At 46.1% G+C, this 11514-nt stretch overlaps 1 protein-coding gene across 1 annotated transcript in view; it reads right to left on the minus strand.

Moving 5' to 3' along the window:
* The window catches only part of st7l (suppression of tumorigenicity 7 like), a gene marked incomplete at its 5' end in the record, with an annotated part of 20003 nt that extends 8849 nt beyond the window's left edge, over positions 1-11154 (minus strand). The window contains 11 exons of the mRNA XM_080548262.1: positions 3934-4036; positions 4770-4842; positions 5011-5125; positions 5469-5569; positions 6020-6108; positions 8231-8309; positions 8429-8544; positions 8646-8700; positions 9058-9217; positions 9618-9700; positions 10983-11154. Coding sequence (XP_080404388.1) covers positions 3934-4036; positions 4770-4842; positions 5011-5125; positions 5469-5569; positions 6020-6108; positions 8231-8309; positions 8429-8544; positions 8646-8700; positions 9058-9217; positions 9618-9700; positions 10983-11154 — 1146 coding nt within the window. The remainder of the gene's footprint in view (positions 1-3933; positions 4037-4769; positions 4843-5010; positions 5126-5468; positions 5570-6019; positions 6109-8230; positions 8310-8428; positions 8545-8645; positions 8701-9057; positions 9218-9617; positions 9701-10982) is intronic.
* Positions 11155-11514: the final 360 nt, after the last annotated feature.

The raw sequence follows: 11514 nt of genomic DNA on the forward strand, positions 1-11514 counted from the left end.
GAGGGTACAGGAGGTGGTGGTTTACCAAAGCCTTTGACTGGCAGCTGTCCCTCCTGGTATCCCCTCCTGGCAGAGGAGTGAGCAACATGTCGACCCCCAGTGCTACCCCCCACCCCCCCCCACCCAGACCCCCCTGCCCCCTTTCCCAAACCCCCCGCCGCCTCTTTGATGAAAGGATTGGGTTTCATTGACGTTCCCCTTTTATCTTGGGACACTCATAAGCCGGAGCAGAACTCATAAGCCTTCCTCTGATTCTAATCTTTGGCACTTAACACGACGGGGCACGGAGACAACAATGACATCAGCCTCGGCTTGTCCGTTCCTCTCGGACAAGACCGGAGAAGGATGCAGGTGCCCTCTACAGCGGGAACAGGTTCCTAAACTGTAGACGCTGAGTGGGATCCTCGGGACGACCCTTCCCTTAACCCCTAACCCTAACTTAAGCCTTAAAACTAACCCTAACCTAACCCTAGACTAACCTTACCGTAAGCCTAACTGCTTTAAATCTCAGAGTGACATCAGAGTCAAGGCATACCTCCCAAGCCTCCCAGTTAACATTGACAGTTTTTCAACCTTCCTTTGTTTAAACAAACTAAAAAATGATCCTTGCCTCCTTATTTAAACCTTTCTTGTTCCACCAGGGACCTGCTTCTATCAAAAGTAGCATTTGAGAACTGACTTCCTATGTGTCAGCTAATCAGCCCAGGTACTGGCACTGGGTCGAGGATCAGGGGATGCGAATTGCTGTACCGAGGTGTCCACTTTAGGACAACCACAGGAATGCTTAGACCGTACTCCTCCAGACAGGCATCAACCCTGCTCCCCCACATCCATCTGAATCAAGAGAAAGGCCGACAATGTCACACTTCCTCTCAATACACCGTCCACACAGAGCACATTTCAAGCCTAATTCCCTGGCTCTAGAGGAAGGCTTTACTAGACGACAAAGGAGTGGACCAAAGAGAGAGTGAACGTGTTATGTAAAGCAGCTTCAGGTGCCTGGAGGGGCTTGATTGGGCCATGCGGGTCTCTGCTCTGTTCCCCAGGAGACTCAGAGCCTGCTGAGGACGGACAGGCCGGGGTGAGGACTAGGAGGGAAGGAGGGAGAGGAGAAGAGGGAAGGGGAAGAGAGAGAGAGAGAGAGGGGGGAGGGGGGGCTGTTTGAGCCCTGAAACTGCTGGGTCAGTATGTGTGTGGAGCTAGTAGTACAGTTCCTGTCATGTGACGTACTGTAGCGTGATGTCCATATGAAACCGTGCTGCGATGCTGGACCGTACACTCCCCCACGCCTGACCTCCCACACTGCACATAAATCTGGCCTTCATTACATCGTACACCCGTCCCAGGGTGTGTGTGTGTGTGTGTGTGTGTGTGTGTGTGTGTGTGTGTATGGGAGGGGGGGGGCCCTAGCTGGGAGGTCACTTTGCCGAAGGCGGGGGAGGAATCGGGGGTCTTTCCCATTGATTGAACCGGAGAATGCGGTCTGAATCTGTTGGGAATGGAAGCCCACCCACAACAGAACGGAGCCGGTGACTGAGTCGTCTCTGGCCCAGTGAACCCAGCGGTGTCTGTCCATCTGTGAACACCACTGGCAGGCAGCCACGGTCGCTACGCTAGGCCGCTACGCCAGGTCGCTACGCCAGGCCGCTACGCCAGGCCGCTACGCCAGGTCGCTACGCTAGGTCCCTGTCCGCAGCTACTGGTGTTCTAACCTCGTTCCCGGGCTTTTGCGCACAGCGCTTACAAGCCTGGAATAACAAATGACTCCGACCTGGCCTTAGTGGGTGAAGTCTATTATTATTATCTGTTATTATTTGATTTCTGTGAATCAAACAGCTGCAAGGCGTGGCTCCGGATCAGAAACGTGGTGGTGCGGGAGGTGCTGTGGGAGACATGACTGACGGGGAGTAAAGCCAATGGCTGTGCGTCATCCGTTTTTCAATGCTCTCTATTGGTTTAATCTCATTTGACGCGGTCGTTCAGACAGACCGTTTTCGCGCATTCGGGCGACACAAGTGTCTGAGGATGAGAGAGACCTCTGGAGTTCTGATCATTCAGACAGGTACGCCGGAGCATAAACACACACTCAGTGAAGAGGAACTAGGAAGAAAATGGCAACTTGCCTCACTGATGCAACTAAACGTAATGTATGTATGGTTACTCTTATTCAACTAGTTAAACTTATATCCACATAACGTAACAACACCAAAGCACCAAAATCCATAGTTATTTTTTCTGGGTGAGTGGGGCAGTCCCACTTATATTTTTCCATTTTATTGGACAGATATAGTGAAGACAGACAGGAAAGTAAGGAGAAGAAAGGAGAGAGGGCATGTCAGCAGGGCATGGGGCCGGATTCAAACCCATACCGACATGGGCACGAGTGTACGCTGTAGACTGTGGTGCCAGACCACTGGACCACCCAAAATCCATAGTTGATTAAACGCTTCAGAAACAAGCACGACCTCTGACCTCCTACCGACGGTCACGGCGACGCAACAGCGCTGTCGGCGCGCCGCCATTTTGTCAGAGCAGCTGTCCTCCTCAGAGTTCAACCGTGTCTATCGTGACACAAACCCATGTGAGAGAGAGAGAGAGAGAGAGAGAGAGTGAGAGAGAGACAGAGAGAGACAGAGAGAGAGAGAGAGAGAGAGAGAGAGAGAGAGAGAGAGGAGAGCGAAAGAGGGATGATCCACGGGACAGGGTTTGACATCACAAACAGATTAGTCTGATAGGTCTGCCTGCCACAGAGGTCTAAGATATCACAACTTGAAAGCAAAGGTGCTCTATAGATGTGAGGTATCTTTGGGAGCAGCGCTTTGGTGTTTGGCTCGACTCTGCTTGTGCATGTCAACGCCACCATGACAGAGGGGGGGGGGGGGGGGAGCAGAGCAGAGGTGCCCCTGGGCGGGGTGGGGGGACAAGGAGATACTCAGGATGAGGGCCCTCACATCAAAGCCTGGATCAAAGGGTAGAGTTTCCCCCTCGCTGCCTGGGACTGCCACACATTGCAGCTCACACACACGCGCACACACACACACACACACACACACACACACACACACACACACACACACACACACCAAAATGCTGTAGGGACACCGGAGTGTGTGTGTGTGTCCTTGAGTGTGTGAGAGGGTGTTTGTGTGCATGTGTGTGTATGTATGCATGTGTGCGTGTGTGAGTATACGACATCCAAGCCTAATCCCTGTGGGAAGAGATGTGGATTTGTGTCTGCTGCAGAGAAGGTGGGGGCCCTCCCTCCCTGGCTAGCCCAGAACCCAGCCAGTCACATCCATGACCACGTCAGTGGAGGCTGGGGGAGGCAGAAATCGGAGGACGGGGCTCCTTGTAATGCACGGGATCGACTGAGGAATGGCATCAACCATGTGTGTCTGACTCCGTTCCCCATTCCATTCCATGGATTACAATGAGCCCCGTCCTCCGATTACTACCTCCCCCAGCCTCAACTGGACCACATATACCTCACATTTTACTCAACTCTGGAGCCCACTGATAGATAGTCGGCCAGGACAAAGCATCATTGTGTCTGGTGCTGTGCTGTGGTAGGCAGCAAACGTCTCGACTATTTTCACAATGTATGGCAATACTGCCACCTGCTGGCTAGAGTACATAATTACATCAGAAGAAGACACCCCCTCTGCCAGCACCCCAAAATATTAAAATATGATTAGGTTGTGTGAAGAAAAAGTGACCACAGTATATAAGTGAATAATATCAGATTTTTTGTTTTCCTGCTAAATCTGATGGTAGATAGATTCTAATAAAAATAAAATGATTTAAATTAATAAATTGACAAAGCCAGCAGGCCCAGGATGTGTGCGTGTGTGTGTGTGTGTGTGTGTGTGTGTGTGTGTGTGTGTGTGTGTGTGTGTGTGTGTGTGTGTGTGTGTGTGTGTGAGGCAGACTAACTTTTGGCACATGTGGGTTGAACTCCACAGCTCTGTGTATGGCCTCCACAGCGTTCATCTCTGCAGTGCTGAGGCCCCGCCGGGACGCCGCCTCAGGAGAGAACCTGGGAGAGGAGAGGGTGAGAGGGACGGAAACACACACACACACACACACACACACACACACACAGACAGACAAGAGGATGGACGGACGGAAACACACACACACACACACACACACACAGACGGAAATACACACACACACGGATGGAAACGCACACACGCACAGACAGACAGACAATAGACAGACACAGACAGACAGACAGAGAGACAGACAGGTAGATTAGGAGCAAATAAAAACATTCCACTACATTTTGAGCAATTCTGTGATTGATTGATTGAGGCAGAACATGTGTAGGTCCACTGCAGCCACCTGCTGAGTCACATCATGTAGGTGTATGTGGGTTATATTTATTTAGAATCTGATGCTGACAACTACTGATCAACATCTCTGGTATCTATCAAAGAAGTCAATTCATTTTTCATTCCATCAATTCAGGAAGTGATTTGAAACATAAATTCAAGGCTTTTTATTTTTCAATAAAAGCTTATTTAATTGTAATGTTTTAAATGTATTGACATGTACCCGGATACTCATGTTTCAATTAATGAAATGAATGTCCTTTTTTGGAGAGTGTCATTGAAATTCAGTTCACTTCCTGAATTGACAGAATTGAAATGGAATTGCCCCCCCCCCACCCTGATCTAAGCTGTGGCTGCTACAGTGGCTGTTCCAGCCCTCCCATGTCTGTCAGAGACCTAGACACCAGACCACACTTCTCCCAGGAGGAAACATACTTATCTGATACAGCCCGCGCTTTCAGCAAGGCAGATGTGTAGCATATCGTAGCTGACTTTGGCAAGCTGATATCTACAACGACAACCCATAACAACAGACTCTTAACCTGATGCAGTTAAGTCAACTAGAACATGACGATGAGCTTCGTTACGAAACACAGGAAGACATAACTGGTTCAATGTCATTTTGTTGATTTAAATGTAGTTGCTTGGAGGACAAAAGAGGGATGATTTATCTTACCGTCATATTTGGCCAGGACTGCTTGCACGTCTGCATAGGCCTGCAGCTCTAGGAGCGCTTCCAACAGGTTTTCATGTATATTTAACATTCCCAGCAATGGGAATTCTTTCATTAACTGAAAGAGATAAAGACACAGTAGAGAGAGAGAGAGAGAGAGAGAGAGAGAGAGAGAGAGAGAGAGAGAGAGAGAGAGAGAGAGAGACAGAGAGAGAGAGTTAGTGTGTGTTGAGAGAGAGAGAGAGAGAGAGAGAGAGAGAGGGAGAGAGAGTTAGTGTGTGTTGTGAGAGGGGGAGAGAGAGAGAGAGAGAGAGAGAGAGAGAGAGAGAGAGAGAGAGAGAGAGAGAGAGAGAGAGAGAGAGAGAGAGAAATGTCAGAGTCGGGTCATCCCAAGCACCCCACTAAGCCTTCACCAGTGCAGGGTGGGGTGAGTTGTTTAGGAAGCAGGAAGGAACACTCACATCTCTCATCATTTTTACTGCCTCTTTAATCCGTCCCAGCTTTCGTGCACACATGGCGAGCCTGCGTTTAATATACACCAGCAGGTTGATGTCTTTGCCAGCTACGGAAGAGAGGAAATGCATTGGAGGAAATTACAGAGGTGCATTACATCATACATAGTCATTACATCATGACATTATAATACCAAAGACTATAGAAATGCTACCAGATGCCTCCCTGCTTGGCACTCAGCATTAAGGATTGGGGGGTAAGACCCTGCGACATACTAGCGTCATGTTCAGGGGGGTGTACTTGCACATCAAGCTGCCTCACGCTACAGAAACAGGAGATAGGCTCCTAGCCCCCTAAGGGCCATTTAGGCTCGAGAACCATCGGTTCTCAAGGCTTACTTATTAGATACACGGTCACACTCAAATTAACAAATTCAGATCCATTGAAATCCTAACACTATTAATTGCATAGTTAACAAGTAAAAAGCAGAAGCTAGAAGTGAGCCTCAGAGTTAGACTTCTATCCTGCAGTAGGACTGTGGCGGATCAGCCTGTCTTACCACTCCTCAGGGCTTGTTTGAACAGCCGCTCGGCTTCTGTGATGGTGGTGGCTTCCTCCTCTGCTAAGAGCACATAGGCGGCAGCACATCTGCAAACCAGAGTAGAGGAGATGAAAGATCACTTGTTTAACATGGGTCCAATGACCATAGAGCAGAGAATAGGGGCCCCAATTTGCATGTGGAAAATGTCAGCAATCTTTACCTTTACATTTCTAATAGACGCAATGGGAAATAATCCAATGAATAGGGCTTCGAGTTTTTCCATGATATGCAAAACACTTTCAGATACAATTTGATAAGGGTTAGGGATAGGTAATATTACAATGTTTCAATACACTGTTCAGTGTTTCCCCTGGGTTTGCTGCCTTGGGGGGGTGGCATGGAGCCCCCCCCCCACAGCGTCATGTCCAGGGGGTGTACTAACTTGTACATTAAGCCGCCTCACGCTACGGAAACAGCAGATAGGCTCCTGTCCTATGGGCCATTAGACTCCAGAACCATCGGTTCTTATAAGGCTACTTACTTATGTGGTCTTGACTACATGTCCACTTTCTCACCTGGTTCTTGCTCTCTCTCTCTCTCTGGTGTGCTGACACCATCCTGCTCTCTCATTCTCTCCTTCTCTATCCTCCTCTCTCCCTCTTTTGCTGTCAACCAAAAGGCAAACATAACAACCAGAGTATTTATAATCTAATAAGAGGTATACATTGATCCATATCAATTTATAACATAATTATAATTGAATATTGGATTGCTGTGGTGGGCAATGCAGTCAGATAATGTCATTTTGACTTTACTCTCTCACCTGAAAAAAAATTGTATGTCCAACTATAAAAAACAGACATTTCCAATGCTTCAATCCACTGTCCATGTACTGTAACTATGCCATTATGGTATTACCATAAAGCCCAACTCTAGCAGAATAAGAAAGATAGTATACGTATCTACTTCAAGTAAAATGAAAGTGCATCCAGTTAGCACTTTAGCTGGCATGTGTGCTAGTGACTAGCTCATCTCATCCCCTCTGAACTAGCTAGCTAGCTTGCTAGTTCTTTGACACTATTTACACACCATGGAACTATAATCAGACACTTTCTAGTCACAATAATAACGACCAATTTGAACCAACTTGCTCTGTTAGAACACTCAGCAATTATATTTGCTAACGTTTCAACTTGCTTACTTTCCATCTGCAGACATCTCACCCTGCAAAAACTCTCTCGCGTCGCTCGCGCGCAATCTTGTATTATTCTCCAGCGCGAAGCGAAGTGTTGAGATAGATCTCGCTATGCGAGACTACTGGCGGACTACGTTACCAACGAGCCCATGGGCTTGCCACTCGCCAGATTCGGGTTGGGTGCGTTTAAAAAAAGCGGATATTTTAGCCTGCTTGTCAGATGTTTGGTGTCTACGTCCGTAATAATTCCTCTTTCTTGGGGGGGCGGGGGGTTCCGTTGGGGGGTAGGGGAAACACTGCTGTTTACAAACAACTGATGAAATAATTACCGCTTTCTCAAACCCATTGTTATGCTAGAATGAAAATCATGCTGTACAGTATTCTGAGTTGTAAGGTATGTTTTGCTCGGCTCAGCACTATTTGCTGAAACAAATTGGGACCTCAAAGGAACTTGAAAACGTTACTTTAATAATAATAATAATAATAATAATTCATTATATTTATAAAGCGCTTTTCAGGGACACCAAGACGCTGACAGTATGGGCACACAAAACACGGAAACAAGAAGCAACAGATAGGATGAGTACACAGAACACAGTAAGGTTATGGGTAGGGAAGGTTGTATGCTTGGGAGAACCGGAGAGGGAGATGAACTATTGTCTGTCGGCGAGGTAAGAGGTGAGCCAGTCCAGTGCGCTGCCCTCAACACCCAGTTGGCGCAGCCTTTGGAGGAGGGCACTATGATATGCTCTGTACCGAGGGAAGTCATAGATGCCTGCAAATCTTTGAATCTTATGTCTTTCAACCAAAACATAGCGGATGCACTTAGGGTAAGATATACAAGATGAAGTAGATATAAGAAGCTAGCAGTTGTTGTCCATGGAAAAAATAACACAATGCACAATGAATATTACAAATTATACAATAATTTAGTTTTAATAGATTCTGTCATCATTGTAGATTGTTGTAGTTAAATTTTTCTGAGCTATTTGCTAAAACATGATAGGTATAGTATGTGGTAAATCAGAACTCACTCAAGATTTAGCTCAATGGCCTGGTAAGCTGCTCTGATCCGGGCTTGGGGATTCCTCTCTCTCCAGGCCTTTTGCATCACTGCAACAACATACAGACGACACAGCAAAGATCAGTCTCAGACATGCACAGTACTGTACACTTTGTCTCTCTCTCTTTCATGAGAAACATCAACTGAGGGGGTTTAGTAACAAACTAACCAGTATCCTCTGGCTTGAGTTGCTGAGTGTCACCAGTGAAGAAGGTCTGGTGATCTTGAGCGGAGAGATTCATATCGTAGTATGTCAAAGGCTCTTTTCCAGTCACCCAGGTATACCTTTATAAAATACAGACAATGTTATGATAAGTGATATGCTTATCAAGGATTTCTTCAGTAAGAGGTGGAAAGTCCTACACTCCCGTCTGAGTGGCACGCACCTGCTGTATTCTGCTCCTCTGAATAAGTTCAACGGATTCCTCCAAACCTTACACTCTGCAAAAGACAAAAGACATTGTGTCAGGGGAGGCTGGCGGAGGTAGAAATGCATGGAATAAAACGACAAAATGGTATCAAACGTGTGTGTTTGAGGAATGGTTTCAAACACACACTGCAGAATTGTGCTTCCCTAGGACAGGGATGAGGAACACTGGGTCAGAGAAACATAGTGCTTAACACACTGTAGGGCTGACCCGAACCTTACTGTGCTGTCTCGGATATTTTTCTTTTCACATTGTCTTTTCCGGCACTGTTGTTTCAACAACGATGATGGATTCGTAACCAGGCCAGCCCGGTACAGCTCAGCTCGGTTAGGCTCTGTACTGTGAAACAGGGTTTGGTGTTCAGACGTACCAGAGACACTGGGTCTGGGCTCTGCCTCTCCGTTGACCGAGGAGAACAGGCCCGTCGTCGTGCTGTTCTCCACCCCGCCCAGGAGGGGGCGCAAGTGGCTGACAGACACCTGCTCGATGAATGAGGTCCCATACTTGCGGAAATACCACCACTCAAATATCTGTTGGGAGGAGGGGAGATTGAGGGGGTCGTAAAGAGTGATGAACGTGATGTGGTTACATGGTAAAATCTCACTAAAGCTTAAGCATAACTAGTAATTGTAGCCGGGTCGGTTTCCCAGGCACACTCAGGATAGGAAATTGCTCAAAAGTGTTATTTGCAAACTTATAGTGTTATTTGCAAACTTATAGTGTTATTTGCAAACGTATAGGTACTGATAAGGCTACAGGGCTTTTGTATATCTGATATTTGTATCTCTGTATCCGAAGAAATACAGATGTGAGATATACAAAAAGCCTGGATACCCCTCAACTTTGGCTACTGACATTGTAGCCTACACACACATCACCCATCCCATGCAGAGAGAGAGAGAGAGAGAACAGAACGTGATCAAAACTCACCAAAATCAGCCCCGAAATAAGCGAGGAGGTTCCAGTAAGTGCCACATAGAATTTAGGGGTCAGTGTGTTCAAGAACACAGTTGCTGAAATGACAGGAGGTAAAACACCTATATCAGATCAAATGCACTTAACTAACCCTAGCTAAATGAAACTGCATTGGATTGAATAACATTCATTGTGTATGACGCAGGGGGAGGAGAGGGGCTTGTTGACATTCTGTTGATGTCAAAATGAAGGAAGCCAAGAGGCCAAAACTATCAACTAGGAGAACGATGCATAACATGTGGAATTCAAAAAGCCCATATCCCATATGACATTTTGAAGTGTTCTACTTTTCTTTTTACAGAAATTACAATCGCCCAATCGTGAGCTTAGAATGAGAAGGTTCTATCTCCGTTTAGAATGAGAAGGTTCTATCTCCGTTTAGAATGAGAAGGTTCTATCTCCGTTTAGAATGATAAGGTTCTATCTCCGTTTAGAATGATAAGGTTCTATCTCCGTTTAGAATGATAAGGTTCTATCTCCGTTTAGAATGAGAAGGTTCTATCTCCGTTTAGAATGATAAGGTTCTATCTCCGTTTAGAATGATAAGGTTCTATCTCCGTTTAGAATGATAAGGTTCTATCTCCGTTTAGAATGATAAGGTTCTATCTCCGTTTAGAATGAGAAGGTTCTATCTCCGTTTAGAATGAGAAGGTTCTATCTCCGTTTAGAATGATAAGGTTCTATCTCCGTTTAGAATGAGAAGGTTCTATCTCCGTTTAGAATGATAAGGTTCTATCTCCGTTTAGAATGATAAGGTTCTATCTCCGTTTAGGGCAGTTCAGAGATATTGAGCGTCAAAGTTTTTACATTCCATTATGCTTTGTGAGATGGAACCTTTGTATTTTATTAATTACTAACTCAAAAAATGTCAACATTTTAAAAATAACACCACACAGGCATTAATAAACACCTAATGGATCAGATTATGTAAAAAAAACTCAATTTTGACCCAAAAATGGAGATAGAACCTTATAATTCTAACGTGACGACATGTCAACATCCGACAGCTATCTGACAGTGTATTGTTGTGTTGACTGTCAACTGTATTGTTGTATTGTTGACAGTTAGCTAATGCTAGCTAAGAGAGCTGGTGACAGTGGACAGCTACAACAGCCACCACCTGATAAAGGTGTTTAGATGTCAAATATCTGTCAGTTTATCAGACTTAACGAATAAAGAAACGGTCAAACTTTCACAACACAGACTCGTTTAGAACATTCTGTCAGCTCGCTAGCTCGCTAAGCTACCGTTTGACAGCTAGCCTAAACTAGCTCTCGTATGCTAAGCTAACTATGCTAACTCTGCCTGCCATCATGTCACCTGAGGTGAGGGTGTCCTGCAGCTTCAAGGGGCTCCGGAGGACGTAGATCATAGTCAGAACCATGGCGAACCACACGGCGCAGATGTACGTCCAGGACCAGGACAGCCAGGACTTTAACTTCTCTGTGAAGCCCACAGACTGAGGGTTACTGCTACTGGCTACGTCCTCCATGTTTGTTTGTTTCTCCTTCCCCCGGATGCGAATTTGCGGAACCTAGGATGGTAGGGGCAATACCGCTACCTGATTGGTTGGCGAAGTTGGCGAAGCACTCGTGAAGAGCCCCCTCATTGGCTGGCGAGTCTACCATCTAGCGATGTTTTATACTGTATATTTCTATGTATTTTGTGTTTTGAATTTTGTAACTGTTTTTAGATTTGTTGTTATACGGCGACCTTGAGTGCCATGAAAGACGCCTTATAAAATAAATAAAATAAAAATGTATTACCATCTATAAACAGAAGAGTCACGTGGGCTCTGAGGAGATTCCTCTGGTCACGTGGGCTTCTTCTTCTCTGGTGTCTGCTCTGTAGT

Source organism: Nansenia antarctica (assembly GCF_963989245.1).
Source record: "Nansenia antarctica genome assembly, chromosome: 18".
Classification (NCBI taxonomy): Eukaryota; Metazoa; Chordata; class Actinopteri; order Argentiniformes; family Microstomatidae; genus Nansenia; species Nansenia antarctica.